General features: G+C 41.7%; 1 protein-coding gene across 1 annotated transcript in view; it reads right to left on the minus strand.

Moving 5' to 3' along the window:
• Nucleotides 1-7,231: 7,231 nt before the first annotated feature.
• Nucleotides 7,232-16,278, minus strand: part of LOC308609441 (melanoma-associated antigen B16-like) — a gene marked incomplete at its 3' end in the record, with an annotated part of 609,526 nt that continues 600,479 nt past the window's right edge. The window contains exon 13 of the mRNA XM_081223109.1: nt 7,232-8,332. Within this exon, the coding sequence (XP_081079235.1) occupies nt 7,232-8,275 (1,044 nt within the window). The 5' untranslated portion in view covers nt 8,276-8,332. The remainder of the gene's footprint in view (nt 8,333-16,278) is intronic.

Raw genomic sequence — 16,278 nt, forward strand, 5'->3', positions numbered from 1 at the left:
ACAGAAAAGGAGCCCACACAGGGCAGGGAGTACTTCCTGTCAGAGTGATAAACCATATGATTCATGGAGCATCAAGGAGAGTACTCAGAAGTGCTTTGTCTCAATAGTGAGCTGATGTAAGCCATAGTTCATGCTGCTCTGGTCCTAACTAACAAAGCTTGAAAGCAAGAATGGAAAGGATTATTTTGTTTCTAAGTAACTTCATAACACTACAGAAGAGAGCTTGAGATCTTGATGTACTGAAAATTTTAAAAAATGTGGGTTTTCCAGAATAGCCAAAGCAATCTTGAGAAAGAAGAACAAAGTTGGAGGTATCATGTGCCCCGATTTCAAACTATACCACAAAGCTACAGTAATCAAAACAGTATGGCACTGCACAAAAACAGAAATATAGATCAATGCAACAGGACAGAAAGCCCAGAAATGAACCCATGCACATATGGTCAATTAATCTACAACAAAGGAGGCAAGAATATACAGTGGGAGAAAGACAGCATCTTCAATAAATGGTGTTGGGAAAACTGGATAGCTACATGCAAAAGGATGAAACTGGACCACTTTCTCACACTATAGACAAATATAAGCTCAAAATGGATCAAAGACATACATGTAAGACCTTAAACCATAAAACTCCCAGAAGAAAACACAGGTAGTACACTCTTTGACATTGGTCTTAGCAATATGTATTTTTTGATCTGTCTCCTCAAGCAAAGGAAACAAAAGCAAAAATAAAGAAAAAGGACTACATCAAACTAAAAAGCTTTTTCACAGTGAAGGAAAACTACCAACAAAATGAAAAGGCAGCCTACTGAATGGGAGGAGACATTTGCCCATAATCTATTTGATAAGGGGTTAATATCCAAAATACACAAAGAACTCATACATTAAAAAAAAAAAAACAATTCAAAGATGGGCAGAGGACCTGAATAGACATTTTTCTTAAGAAGACATACAGATGGCAAACGGACACAAGAAAAGATGCTCAATATCACTATTCATCAGGGAAATGCAATGCAAACCTACAATGATACACTGACTGACACCCGTCAGAATGGCTATCATCAAAAAGACAAGTTGGGGCTTCCCTGGTGGCGCAGTGGTTGGGAGCCCGCCTGCCGATGCAGGGGACACGGGTTCGTGCCCCAGTCCGGGAGGATCCCACATGCCGCGGAGCGGCTGGGCCCGTGAGCCATGGCCGTTGAGCCTGCGCGTCCAGAGCCTGTGCTCTGCAACGGGAGAGGCCACAACAGCGTGAGGCCCACATACCACAAAAAAAAAAAAAAAAAAAAAAAAAAAAAAAAAAAAAAGACAAGTTGTAACAAGTGTTGCCGAAGATGCGGGGAAAAGGGCACTCTTGCACACTGTTGGTGGGATTGTAAATTAGCATGGCCATTATAGAAAACTGAATGGAAGTTCCTCAAAAAATTAAAACTAGAACTACCATATGATCCAGGAATTTCTCTTCTGGGTATTACTCAAAGAAAACCAAAACACAAACTCAGAAGGGTATACGCACTCCAATGTTCACTGCAGCATTATTTACAATGGGCAAGATATGGAAGCAACCTAAGTGCCCATGGAGGGATAAAGAAGATGTGGTAATATGTACAATGGAATAATACTCAGTCATTAAAAAAATGATCTCTTGCCATTTGCAAAAACATGGATGGAGCCAAAGGGTATCACGCTAAGTGAAATAAGTCAGAGAAAGACAAATACCATATGATATCACTTATATGTGGAATCCAAAACCAAAACAAACAAAACAAAATGAAAACAGACTCACAGATACAGATAACTAGTGGTTCCCAAGGTCGAGGGGTAAGGGGTTGGGTGAAACAGGTGAAGGGGATTAAGAGGTACAAACTTCCAATTATAAAATAAATAAGCCGTGGGGATGTGATATATAGCATAAGGAACATGTTCAACAATATTGTAATAGCTTTCTATGGGGATGGATGGTTACTAGACTTATTGTGGTGATTATTTTGTAATGTATATAAACGTTGAATCACTATATAGTTCACCTGAAACTAACATACTATTGTACGTCAACTATATTTCAAGTAAAAAAAAAATTAAATGCGTATTTTTTCTGGACAAGTGTGAAAATGTAAAATCAAAATTTCACAATATTGGGCACCCGATCAAAATTACTAGACATGGAAAGAAGAAGAAATATATAACTAAAAATTAGGAGAAAATTAACCAATCAAAACTGACCTGGAAATAACACAGCTGACAGAATGAGTAAATAAGGACATCAAAACAGTTATTATAACTACATTTCACATGTTCAAAAAAGAAGAAGAAGGATTAACTGGTTAGAGACACAGAAGACATAAAAAGACTCTAAATGAACCTCAAGAGGTGAAAACTACAATGTCTGAGATAAAAATATGCATTGGATTGGAATACTGAAAGAATAAAAAAGATCAGTGAATCCATGTATGTGAAAAAATATCACAACATATTTTTACAGTATATCTATGTATGATAAAAACTAGAATCAGCTTTAAAATAACATATATAGATGTTAAGTGTGTTCACCTTTGAGGAAGGGGCAGAATTTCTGAGTTATATAGAGGGACAACTGTGATTTCTCAGTACTGTTAGAATTTCTTGCAATAACACATATGCAGTTATTGTAGTAATTAAAATATTTGAATAAGTCTAATGCCAGAAAGAGTAGCTGTGCTTTAGCCACAAAAAGTGACTGATAAATTATGTAACAGACCAAACCTGAAATATGAAAGCTTAATATAATAAAAGTTTATTTCTCCCTGTGAATTGGTAGACATCCTGTGCTAACAGGTAACAAAGGGGTTCAGTCTGCTTCCTTCTTGTGGGTCCATGAACAAACACACAATTTCCATGTTTACTGATGAGTGCAAGGAAAAACATGGACGGTGGTAAACCAGACAGCAAATGCTTTGGTCTGGAAATGACCAATATTGCTTCTCCTCACAGATCAATGGCAAGGGCTAGTCAAATGCTCTAACTACAAGTGCGCTTGGGAACACAGTCTCCCCATGAGCCCAGGAAGGAGAGGAAGACAAGATGTGGATGAACACTTGCAGTTTTCCCCATAAACTGTTACAAAGTTAGTGCTCAATACACCATGACTAGTAGAATTTTTATGACAATCATCCTCTCTATTTCCTGTTAGAGTTTCTGAGGAGGCCAGATTTCCTTGAAATTCTCCCACTTTCCTGAGGTCCTACTATGTGACCATTGCTCCCAAACACAGGCTCACATCAGATTTTCTAAAGGACCCCATAAAAAGCAGCAAGAAGAGTTCTGTCTTCTTCCCTCAGTAGTACTTTTCTGCACTGACCTAAACCATAACTCCTAGAATCTTAATGGGATGAGAATTTTCTTCTTTCTGTTGGTTTCTGGTCAAAAAATCTATGAATTTCTGCCACCTTCAAGATTACTGAACATGACTGAACACTTTTACAGGTATTATTAGGCACAAAGAAAAACCAGAATTTTCTTTTGGGTCACAGAGTGAGACAAGAGGCAGTAAAACTGCACTGAAACATTTTTATTTCTCCTAACCAAAGATAGTGTGTCTGTCAATAAACAATTTTTCACCTCCTGGAAGGACTCCAGGGAATTTAGGAAATTAATCCTCAGTAGATGTTTGCTGTGCAGTTATTTCCAAGGTCTTTCACCTCTCCTCAACTATCACTTATGAGGGAAATTTTTGTTATTAACCACATAGGTAAGCTCATAAGTGTATGTGTTCAGTGGGCAATCTAAAAAAAAAAAATCAAAATTATATTGCAAATATCAAGGTGATTTCAAAATCCTCTCTCCAACTTCAGGGTTTTATCCCTCAAATTAGCAGATTCTATGCTAAATCAGACCATATTTACCACCTCTTTGGGAAAACATTTTGAGAATGAGGCAGAGATGATCATTGGGTGGCCAGGTCTGACTTTCAACACCAGGTTACCTTTTATGTGGAACAGGATTTTGCTGTCACAGGGGTAGAGGTGAGGGAGAGGACCAGCAGGGAGCTAGAATGCTCCAAGTCAGGGGGAGGCAGGTGAATTTTGCCCTATTTGTTCCAATGGGGGCAGGTACAGCTTTCAGAGGAGGACTGCAGAGCTAGCCAGCAGGTCAGGTTCCAGTGTGAACAAGAAGGCTCACTGGAGAATACCCAGGGGAAAGGCAATATGTTGCAGAGAGAGCAGAAGCTGATAGAAATGCCAGCCCCCAGGCAGAGTCAGCTCTCAAGACACTGGTAAATGAAGTTCAGAGACAATCCCCAAATTGTGTTTCTTATTTCAAATTTCCTTCTTTATACCTGCTTTAAGTTCCTGGGTACTACATTCTTTCTGTATCCTGAGAGGTATTAAGGAGTAGTGAGAAGACAGATAAAGGGTCAGAAGATCTGACTCAGGCTGGGAAGAGTGGAACCTAGTGAGTTCCAGGTGAATTCAGAGAAGAGGTCTAGTGGCAGCTCTGTCACAGTCTAGTCATGTGAAATCAGGTACGATCACAAGGTCTTTGAGCCTGAGGATCTTCTTTTATGTGAATTTGGTTTGATAAGTCCTGTCTTCTGGGACTACTGCAATGTGTGTTAAGTATACAAAACACATGGCACAGTGTCTGGCATATCACAGGGCTTTAATGAATGAGAGTTATTGCTGTGACTGTTGATTCCAAATCCTACCCCCTCACCTGTGTATGTGTGTGTATGAGTGTTTCTCTAAATCTAGACTTTCTCAGAAGACACAAAGTGCTATGGTATATCAAATCAGACAAAAATGTTTCTCAGCAAAAAAAAAAAAAAAAAAAATGTGTAAAAATTTACCCTCAGAGTTTATGCTCTTGATTTTGGGTGTTGGAATGTCTTCCCCATCTGGATGTAATTCAAATGTCCTAGATACCGTGTCAAGGACAAACTCCTTGCCTTCCTCCCAGCTGTTGTTTGTAGGGGTTCATAATACAGCAGTCCCCCCTTCTCAGTGTGGGATATGTTCCAAGACCTCAGTGGATGACTGAAACTGTGGATAGAACTGAACCCTATATATACTATGTTTCTTCCTATACATTCATACCTATGATCAAGTTTAATTTATAAATTAGGCACAGTAAGAGACTATCCAAATTGCCAGCATCACTTCTCTTGTACTTTGGGGCTGTTATTAAATAAAATAAGGGTTACTTGAGCACAAGTGCTGAAAAACCTTGATAGTCAATCTCATAAAAGAGAAAGCTACTAAGTGACTAACAGATGGGATACGCTGGACAAAGGGATGATTCACATCTCAGGCTGGATGGAGCAGGACCACATGAGACTTAATCGCAGCACTTAGAACAGCATAAAATTTAAAATGTGTGAACTGTTATTTCTGGAATTTTCCATTTAATATTTTCAAACCATGGTAGACTGCAGTAAGCAAAACTTTGGACAGCAAAACTGGGGTAAGGAAGGGCTACTGTATGTCACCCTCAAATATGCCACTTTGGCATACAGGTTGCTTTGAGTTAAAGGTACTTGAGAAACAGTTAGTGAAAGGAGGACACTTTGACCCTCCTTTGTTCCCCTGAAAGCAGGAGATAAATCTCCCATGTGAAAGGTACCCTCCCTGCACCAGGAGGGTAGAAGGCATTCTTACCACCAGAAACAGAATTTAGGGCCAATAGGGCTATATAAACAAACCCTCTTACTGTTTCACTCTTGACTTGCCCTGGTTTAAACCCCTTTGTCAGTTCTTTTCAATTCATTGTTTCTTTGTCTAAAAGGTATAAAAGCTTCCTGCTCTGGTACTTCTTTGAGTCTCATATATTTGTGGGGCTCCCATACAGACATAGAAAACTAAATTTGTTTTTCCCGTTACTCTTTTTATTACAAGAGGGTCTCAGCCAAGAACAAGGATAGAGGAAAAATTACTTTTCCTCCCTTACACCTTGCTTGCAACCCTGCCCCACTTTTTCATTCATTTCATCCCCACCAAAAATTAAGCATTAGCTTATTTTTTTCCAAATTAGACTGAAGACAGCTTAACTAAATTTTCCTTTGAATGAAGGAAGCGCTGGCTCTCCTAGGCGATGGCCAACTGTCAGCCCGGTAGCTTCTGGGTGTCTGATCTCAAAGAAGTATTTATATTTCTCAGAAACTCCTTAGAGGTGACATATACAAAAAACTTTGTGCATGCGTTCAGCTGCACAGGAATAAGATTCAGGTAACCTTCCATTCCTGTTCCAGGTGAGAATTTCCTTCTGGTTTACTGTGATCCAAAAGTAACAACTAACAGCAGTTTACCACTCCAGACATTTGGGTTTCAACTCAGACAGACCATTAGAGGGTCTGGTCCCTCTCATAATGCCCTCAGCCTCATGTTGCTCACCAGCCAGTTTCATGTAAAATTAACTCCCACTGAAAGACTTAAAGTTTCCCAAAGCCCCAAATGGCCACGCCTAACTGCATTACCACGCTGACAGTCTCATAGGACTGTCCACCTCTACCTACTCACTTCTTCATTTTACTTGTCCCTTAGGAATTAGAAGATCTCATTATTGTCCATGAAGGATTCTTTCTCCTATATGTTAAAACATTATGAGCAGGCCCTGAGTCATTAATCCTAGCATTCCCAATACTATCTACAGTTCTTTTCAAAGAGCAGCTGTTCAATAAATGTTTGTGGAATAAATGATCCAGTGAACATGAGGTCTAATTTATTAACATTTGTTATACATTCTTTAAAGAGCTTAAGCAAATCCATGCATATATCATTTAATTTTACAGAACAAGAACTAAAAGGGATACGAAAGGCAAATTTTGAATACCTTTTAGAGATTCTTCTCTATTTTTTCTATTGATCCCAGCTGTCTTAAAGCTGACCTTTCACATGTGCAAGGAAATAAATGCCTATAGCAATGCCATCTTCTTATTCCAGAAGATAAAGTAAGATGGATAGTTTCACAATTTGTTTCACAAAACAACAAAGTTCTTGCTTTAAACATCATGAGAGTAGTAAATGTATGATCAGTATCATTCATAAACCTTGACATTTTGAAACCAGTTAAATTCACATTAAAAAAAATATGAGTAATACATACATCAAAAAAGAGAATAAACTTTCAAGTTATACATACAAAACAGGAACACACAGGCAAATATGTTGTCTTCCTTTCTGCCCCCGCCTCAGAACTAAATTCTACCAGCATTAACTGCCTCTTCCAACAATGCATGAAGAAAGTATCCCTGACTCCCCTAGGTGTGGGAGAAGCTGCTAGCCTTGGCACTAGAACTTGCAGTGACTACAGAAGGAGAGAGAGCCCTGCCTGAAATTCTGGCTCGGGCTCTCTCTTCTTCATCTTGCAGAGCATCCTCATACTGAGATGGGTAAGAACTTGGGTGAGTCCCATGAATCTTGGCCAGAAACTCCAGGACCTTCATCTTGGTGGTTTCAGCGTGGGCTCTGGGGCCCCACAGGAACTCAAATTGCGCAGGATCAGTGTTGGCCACCTGCCGGTACTCCAGGTATTTTTCCTTCACGAATTCTTTGGTGATGAGCTCCCTGGGATCCCCAAAGATGAAGTGCTTCATCCCAGAATATGCCCCGGTCACATTCACAACTTCCCAGATTTCGTCTTCGGTAGCACGGTTGCCCTTCATGAAGATCACACTCAGGGTAAGTATCAGGATGCCGGTCTTGGGCATGCCTCTTTCAACATGCAGCATCCCATCATAGGTGAGGCCCAATTTGATGAAGAGGCCATAGTGGTGATTGGTCTGATCCATTTCCACCAAATCAAGGCCAAAGACCATCTCCATGTGCTCAGAGGCTCTCAGGAAGATCTCAGGAAAGTGGACTTCGTACTCTTTCATGACAAACTTCAACATATCTGCCTTTGTTATTGGCTCTTTCATTTGATACTTGAATAGCAAGAAATTTACCAACATAGCTACTTTCTTATCTAGAGTATCTATGGGCACATTCTGGGGGTCTAGCACGGCCTGTGAGGTGCTCAGACTATACTCTCTTTCTTGGCTATTGGACCCCTCATCCGATTTGGTGAGTGAGGTGGCTTTGATAGCAATGGAAGAGGAGCAGAAACTCTGAGGACCCTCAGGAGTGCTGGATATACGAGCCCCAGGAGTCTCCCTCAAATCGCCAGGCATTAGAGGATGGCAGGAGAGATGGGTCTCCTCCAGAGGCTTGGAGACCTGTGCAACCTCCAGGCCCTGGGGCTTATTGAAGGTCTGATCGCATTGATCATATGAGTGTTGAGGACGCTTCTGACGCTGAGGCATGATGACTCTTGTGGGTAGCAGTACGTGGACAGGAGGGTGGGCAATGAGATTCACCACCTAAGATAAATAAGGCATATGTGAGTGGCTTCAGCTGGTAAACTGAACTGTGGCGGCTCTTCCTGAGACCCAGAGGAGGATGGGAGGGGTGGCCTCTGCCAGCTTCACTCCCTGGACCTCTCAGGGCTGTGGAGCCCCCTCTGCCATGGGTTAGTTAGCCCCACAATCCTCACATACACTTCTCAAACTAGATCCTGGTTGGTAAGGTGCCCGCCGCCATCTATTGCCTGAGGCCCCCCTCCAATCAAGGCCGCATCTCCGTGAGACCCCCAAAATGGAAGTCAGGAGAACCTCATGACAGGACATCCACAGCTGACAACAGGGATGAACGCTGTGCACACCCTCCGTCCTGGGGTCTGAGGATCCCTAAGGCTTCACTCGGGGTCCTCACCAGGACTCCTGCAGGGCCTGAGATGGCTTCCTTTGGTGACATGACACCACCTGTCCCAGACTAAGGCCTCCCCTCCCTCAGACTCCAGTGGCCGAGGTCATTAGCACCACTTCCGGCCGCTCCTGCCCAGGGCCTCCCACGGCCGACCTCCCAGCCGAGGCTCAGTGAGTCGCTACTATTGTGGGGGACGGTCCCCTCAGGTCTCACTCAGGGGCCTTTGCTTGAAGACTCGTAGGTCGGGGACACAGCCCCACGCACAAAGGCCACCACCTCAGTCAGATGGCCCAACAGGAAGTGTGTGGTAGGTCAGCCTGAACCTGCCTGCGCCTCCCGGGGTTGGGGTGGGGCTCTGATCAGCTGGGCGTCCTCCTTTCTGGGGCCGGCGGTCCACTCAGTCCTCATTTAGAGTCTCACCTGACAACAAGCGGCACCTGGGGCTCCTCCCGCTGCTGACTGGAATCTGTGCCTCAGATTGAAGCCCTCGCAGCCCTGCGCTCTGGAGGCGGAAGTCAGGGGGCGTGACATCCGGTGAGGCCTGCCTGGGGCCTCCCGGGGTCACCATTAGGGGTGGCGCGCTGCGCACGCAGCACTCAGTTTCAGAGGGGTGGTGCCTGCTGGCCCGGCTCCCAGCCCTCACTCTGGCTGCCACGCTCTAGCTGCCTCCCTCTGTTGAGCTGAGGTCTTGACCCTCATGCCAAGGTCCTCTTGCCACTGAGAACCCTGAAGAGTAACTGAGGGCGTATCTCAACCAGACAGACCTGCTTGGCCTTTAAGGTGAAAAGCAGCCGCTAGCCCGTCTTCGTGTGACCCCCACCCCCACCCCCACCCCTTTATTCTTTGCTGTTGTTCTCCTCTGTCCTCATTTATGGGGTTCTCTTTTGGGCTCCTTTTTCATGACTTCAGGCTTTCAGGGAAATGCCTGATCCCAGCAAAGCCTTGATGAGTTCACTTACTGCAATCCTTGCAGCGCTTAGAATGGGTCATGTTCCAGCCTCAATGAAAAATGGGGAAGTTGGAGCACAAGGCAGGAAGGGGGCAGGACAGGGGGGTGGGCTGTCAGAGAGAAGTCATAGCCATCTATTCCTGCTTTCACCAGGCAGACTTAGCCACTTTCATAGGTTATCCACTAAAAAGTTTACTTTGTACGTGGAGGAACTGAGACGAATGATTTTGAAAGCCCCTGTTTTATGAGGTTGTTTCACACCTGTAACATGCAGTAATCATATGCAGATGATGGATGTTACCTATTTGCATTTTTATACTTCTGGTTTATTTTTCTATTCTTATCTCTGTGGCTTTGTTTTCTAGTCCAGTTTAAAACAGTGGCTTAAATATTCTTTTCTTGAGTCTCCTCATCTTTTTGGTTTTTGTATCAAGGGAAGCCTGCTTGTTAAAATGTGTGGAGTAATTTCAAATATTTTTGTGTGATTTGGAAAAGTTTACAGAACATGCTGATTAGTTTTCCCTGATTATATGGTGCAAGTAGCCTCTAAGCCTGATGTGATCTGTGTGGCTTTGGCCTACTGTTTCAGTTTGTGATTGCTGACTTCAATTTTCTGCTATTAATGGGCCTCCTTTGCAGTATATGTTTTGCTGAAAAACAGCATTTCTCTTCATTTCTCTTGGGTATTCAAAGTTAAAGGCATGATATTTATAATAAATAATTTTGCATAGAAATTCTCTGATATTTAGTGTAGTACACAAAACAGTACTTTGAACCCTGTTTCCCTGACACTCATCATAACCATCATCAATAGTTATAAGCAGAAGTCTGATCATATCAGTATTTTTTTTGGTCAATGTGTTTGGTTTTTTTGGCAAGAGCACTCCACAGGTGATACTTTATACTTCCATTAGGAGATACATAATGTCTACGTGTCTTCCTTTTTTGTGATCTTCACACTCTGAGAATTATGACCATTCTCCATTCTCCACTATGGGCTAGCATGGTAATATTCTCATTCTACCATATTTTGAAATTATTAACAGAAGTTTTCTATAGGCAGAAACCTTTCCTTGTTGCCACTTTTTGCTGAGGTATTGTTTTAAAATACTGTTAGTGTTCTCTTAAAATACTTAACTCTCTGCACCTATATTTCATACACTATTTTTAACTATTATTACTTATTTCTGTTTCTTTTGTAATTGGTAATACTTATAAATTATTGGTCATATAGATCTTACATAACAGAAGAAACAACATACAAAATCTTCACATGTTCTATCAAGTAAAGAGCCGGCAACATTGGTCATCGAGCACATCAATAAATCTGGAGGAGAAAGAATGAAAAGTCTGGGGACATCTATCAGGTCAGTAACATAAGCACGTGAGATGACATGAGTTGGACAGAAGAAGATATGCCAGCTCTTCTTCCTCATGTTCCACACGTAGTTTTTCTTCTTGGGCCTTTACTTTCAAAATGTGACAACTGGGACTTGGGAGAATGCTGCATTGGGAGAATGCTATCTGAGCCAATGACATGTTCATTTCACCGCCCCCTACATCATCCCCCATGCTGACTTGTGTTGCTCTGCACCTCCAAGAATTATATGCTCTGTACTGTACTGTTCCAAAGAAGAGACACCAGGGAATAGCCTGTTGATTACAGACATACTGAGAACCAAGAGGTCATTACTGACCTAGATGCAGTGCCACGCCAGGGTGTCCAGATATGATGGGAATAGAATCCCACCTGTTGTTCCACCAGGATGAGTGTTCCTTCTGGAAGTTAGGAATTTGGGGGACTGGGCCTCTCTCCTTTATTTTCCAAGTGAAAGTGTCCTGCAGATTCTGCTGTTTAGCACAGAGACCCCCTTATAGAGGCCCCTGACTGGGCTATGGAGTATTTTAATGAGAAAGGCACAGGTCTCTCTACTTGCTGACGTTAAGGAGAGTCTGATTTAAGAGAGGGCAGGACTCAGGAACCCTGAGCTAATTCCAAAATGGGCAGGCAGCTCTTAGTGAACCCAGAGGGAGGGACTCTTCATCCATAAAGTAAATTATCACCACTCCTGACAGGCCAGGTCCTGAGAGTGCCTAAATGAGAAACTTCCACCATCTAAATGGTATTCTGGGTTCTTGGTTCGAGAGTTTAGTCTGACAGTCAATGCTGAAATGTCAAAGGAGACTCCAAGAAATAATTCCACAGAGTCCTAAGCTGAGGGGAACTTGAAGAGGAGGGACACCATCTAGATCATCGTCAATCATGATAATTACTAGCCCAGAGCAAGGCACACACCCATCTTTACTCCACACACTTCATTCCAGCTCCCTTCACCCTTGAGATCAAGGAACAGTCCTACTTACTCAAACATTATATGAATCTATTTCTGCTCATCACGAGATAACCACTTTAGGTTTGAAACACGAAATATAGGAATGAAGAAAGAGAAAAAAGAAGAGTTTATATCCAGAAGAATATCATACACTATTCTTCATGCATTGGTTCTGTTTTGCTGTGTAACAAATTACCACAAACATACCAGTTAAAAAAACACACACAATTTAATTCTCTCATGGTTTTTGTGTATCAGGAGTCCAAGAATAGCTCAACTGCCTTCTCTGATTCAGGGTTTCTCCTAGTTGACATTAACGTATTTACTGAGCTCTGCTCTAATCTGAAGGCTTGACTAGAGAAAAATCCAGTATCAAGCTCACTCAGTTTGTTGGCAGAATTCATTTCCTCTTGTCTGAAGAACTAAGAGCTTAATTAAAAAAAAAAAAAAAAAACTCTTGCAAAATCAGCTTAAATGGTTAAAAGAAGTAGCCTGTAGTTCCAGGCCAGTGACCCTCTCCATAGAAGTTTTCAACATAGCAGATTTCTTTTTCAATGCCAGCAGGAAAGTGAGAGCAAGTCTTTAGCAAAACACAGTCATATATGGTATCTGTAATCAAATGAATGATGTCCCATCTTTTTTGGCATCAAATGTAATGTAATCATGGGTGTGACATATCAGTTTTCCATATTCTGTTGGTTACAATCAAGTCCCAGGCCTTGCCCATACTCAAGAGGAGAAGTATACAGAAGCATGAATACCAAAAGGTCAAGATCATGGTAACTACTTTAGACTCTCTCTACCACAATTTATCTCTGAACTCCATGAACCAAGTCTCTTCCTCACCCAAAATACATTAATATTCTCCCAAGATCCCCCCAAATCTGAATCTACTACAACAGCAATTTGAAATCCAAATCTCATCACCTAAAATAGGCTCCTATGCAGATGAGGCTCTTGGGGAACATACAGTTAAGTATACCAACTGGGGCATAATACTTCTCTCTCTGTGGACCTGTGAAATAAAAGAAACAAATTATCAGGCCCCAACACACCCTATATATAATAGTGGGACAGGGAAAGGACAGCAACTATAGACATTCTTATTCAAAACAGGAAAAGTGGAAGGTATAAACATTCCCTGGCCCATAGCATTGTGAAAGCCTGTTGGGCATATATTGTGAATTCCTTGATTAGATTTTAAGGCCTTCAGATAAATTTCCAAATGCCACTCTCTGGGTTCTAGGTTTCTCCTTGAAGTCATCCTTCATTTGTTATGGAAGGGAATATGTGTTTATAACTGATTATCTAATGCAATTACTTTGCAAACTGTCCTCAAATGTATTGAGACAGGGGCCAAACTCCTACCTCTCCAGTGTATCCAGGATTCAAGACTAATTGCTGAGACCCATTTTGCATTCCAGGCTTTAGTCTCTCAACTGTGAGATACCATCTGAGGGACCTGTTATCTGTTGAACAATCCAACACCTTTGATTTGCCCACTCCAAAGCTAAATTTAAACTTCACTCTCACGAAGGACATGCAGCTTACTGAATGTGCGAAAGGCCATGCAATGGGACATTTATAGATGACTATTCTAACTTGAACTCATGCCTCCTAACTCCTTTTTAAAAGTTGTCCCTCTGGTTTACCGTGCTACCTCACTTCTTCCAACTTCTACACACAAAATTCTGAGCAACTCAAGCAATGGTACAGTGTCTCCCAAAGAGCAGATGTTCAATGTTTTGGAGATAAATGAACGAATGAGCTTGGTATCTAATTATTAAGATTTAATTTCTCCAATATTCTTTATAACTAAATACAAATAGATACCTTTGGTTTTACAAAATGACAGTAAAAAGCATTAGGAAAGACAAGAATTGACCAACATTTAATATATTTGCATCAATTTCTTGGGGTAAATGATTTTACTACTGAGTTCTTTCAGATTTCCTAAGAAACATGGACTGCAATACCAGGTTACCCTGTTCTGGATTGCAAACACTGTTTTACAGTCACAAAACTCCTACTCAATCTTGATACAAAGCAGTAAATATTCAACCAAAATTATACATAAACATAGGTTCTAAAGCTATTTAAACATGTATAAAAAGAACAGCACTTGAAAAATAAATGAAAGAAGAAAGCAAGGCTATATGGGAAGTAGGGATGGAGAGAGAGAGGAGAAAAGGAAGAAAGGGAGGAAGTGTGAAAAGAAAGGAAGGAAGGAAAAACGCCAAGTTACCACATAAATCAGGAATACAAAAATGATATAAAATTTTCCCTCCAGCCCTATACTGGACCTCAGCTACTTAGAATATTGACCTTAGTATTTAAACACTAAGTGAAAAGTCTGCCTCAGGAGAAGCTGTTGAACTTGGCCCTGTAATGTACACTGACTATGGCAGTAGAGCCAACCCTGGCTGCAATTTTGCCTTGGGATTTCCCCTCCTCATCTCTTAGAGCCTCTTCATATCAGGAAGGGAGTGCAGTGGGGACTATAACATGGGCCCTGGTGGAAAATACCAAGACTTTCATTGTGTTGGTTTCGGCATGGACTGTTGGAATCCACACGTATTCAACAGCATGCAGATCACTGTTGAGAATCTTCCAGCGCATCAGGTATTTTCTTCCATCCATGAATCAGATGAGATTCATGGGCTCTTAGTAGAGAAGTGATTCCTCTCAACACATACCCTCATTACATTAATCTCTTCCCAGATTTCCTCCTCAGTGACTCAGTTGTCCTTAGTAATCTAGTGGCTGGCCTTGGGCACGTCCTTGTCATTACTCAGTTTCCTATCAAAGGTGAGGTCCATTTTGCTAATAAGGGCATGGAAGCGCTCCATGGAGACAACTTTCTTCAAATCAGTGATAAAACCCAGTTCCATCTACTCAGAAGCTATCCTGATTTCAGGGAAGTGGTCCTGTTGTTGACATTCGTTAGCATATGTGTCTTTGTGATGGGCGCTTTCATTTTATTAATGAGCAACAGAAACGACACTAAAAAAGTCACCTTGTTAGATACAGGGTCTGCACACAAGCACTTATTGTCAGGCAGGGCCTATGAGGTGCTAGAATTTTCCTTTTCTTGACTCTGTTAGCTCCTTTATTGCTTCTTGTGCATGATACAGCTACAGCAGTAGTGATGGTGCGTGGGGGCTCTCGGAGGGCCCTGGAGAATCACAGGTGTCCCCAAAACAGGTAAGTCTGGGGAATACCCTTGAAAAGATAAGAACCAGAAGAGTGGGACTCTTCTTCAGCTACAGTGGTAGTCTGAAACCCGCTCCCCCCGCCAAACTCTACATCTCACCTCAGCTATATCCAGGAAGCCTACAGCCTCTGGAGCAGCCTACAGCCTCTCCAGACTGAAAGCAGGAACAGATCTCTGCTCCCTGCTACCCAAGTTCTGGAGCACGTGGTCCTTTCAGATCTTTCTCATGGTGGTCTATATCTGTATTTGGAATTCCAGCTCCTTAATTAGTTTATTCTGTTGATAATATTACCTTCCTGCCTGCTCTGAGACTTTTGCCCAACTCTTACACAAAATGGATCAGGATCTAAGCACAATGGAGGAGCTGCAGCACAAGGTAGGAGCCTTAGAGTGGAGGATGGGCTGTCAGAGAAAAAAAAACAGGCTGATCTATTCCTTCCATTTACCCTGTAGAATTAGCCTCTCGAGGACCTTCAATTTTTAATGATGTACTTACTATACGGAAGAATCTGATAGTCAGGATTTTGTGAGCCCCTAAATTTTGGGCATTATCTTACATTGCATTGTCTAGTGTAGTGACTTTTTTTTTCTACCATTCTTCATAATGAGAATATATATAAACTATTAAGCAATGTCTAACAAGAGTTTGTGTGTGTGTGTATGTATACATATATTATCTGAGTTTCATAAAAGAAAACCTAGCCTTATTGTGTGCGATTTACTCTGATATCCTCAATTCTATTCCTAGTCTATTCTTTACATTTTATTAAAATAAAAATAATGGCCAGTTTTCACCCATTAAAGAGGCTTTAGGTGGTTATTGTACACACCGGAGTCATACCGCCTCAAGCAACTCAAACTTTTATGCTTTACCGAAATGACCTTACTGATGGTTGATGGCAGCTGTGGTTTCAGGTGCCACCTCAGATTCCTGCAGTGAAGCAACAGAAATCCACTGAACCAAGTCACACTTGGAATAACTAAGGGGGAACTTTAAAATGTTCCCTCTAATCTATCTTGTCTTCTCTCTTCTATTGTAGATTACAGACTCACCACAATTGCATA

Source organism: Mesoplodon bidens (genome assembly GCF_964165515.1).
Source record: "Mesoplodon bidens genome assembly, chromosome: X".
Classification (NCBI taxonomy): domain Eukaryota; kingdom Metazoa; phylum Chordata; class Mammalia; order Artiodactyla; family Ziphiidae; genus Mesoplodon; species Mesoplodon bidens.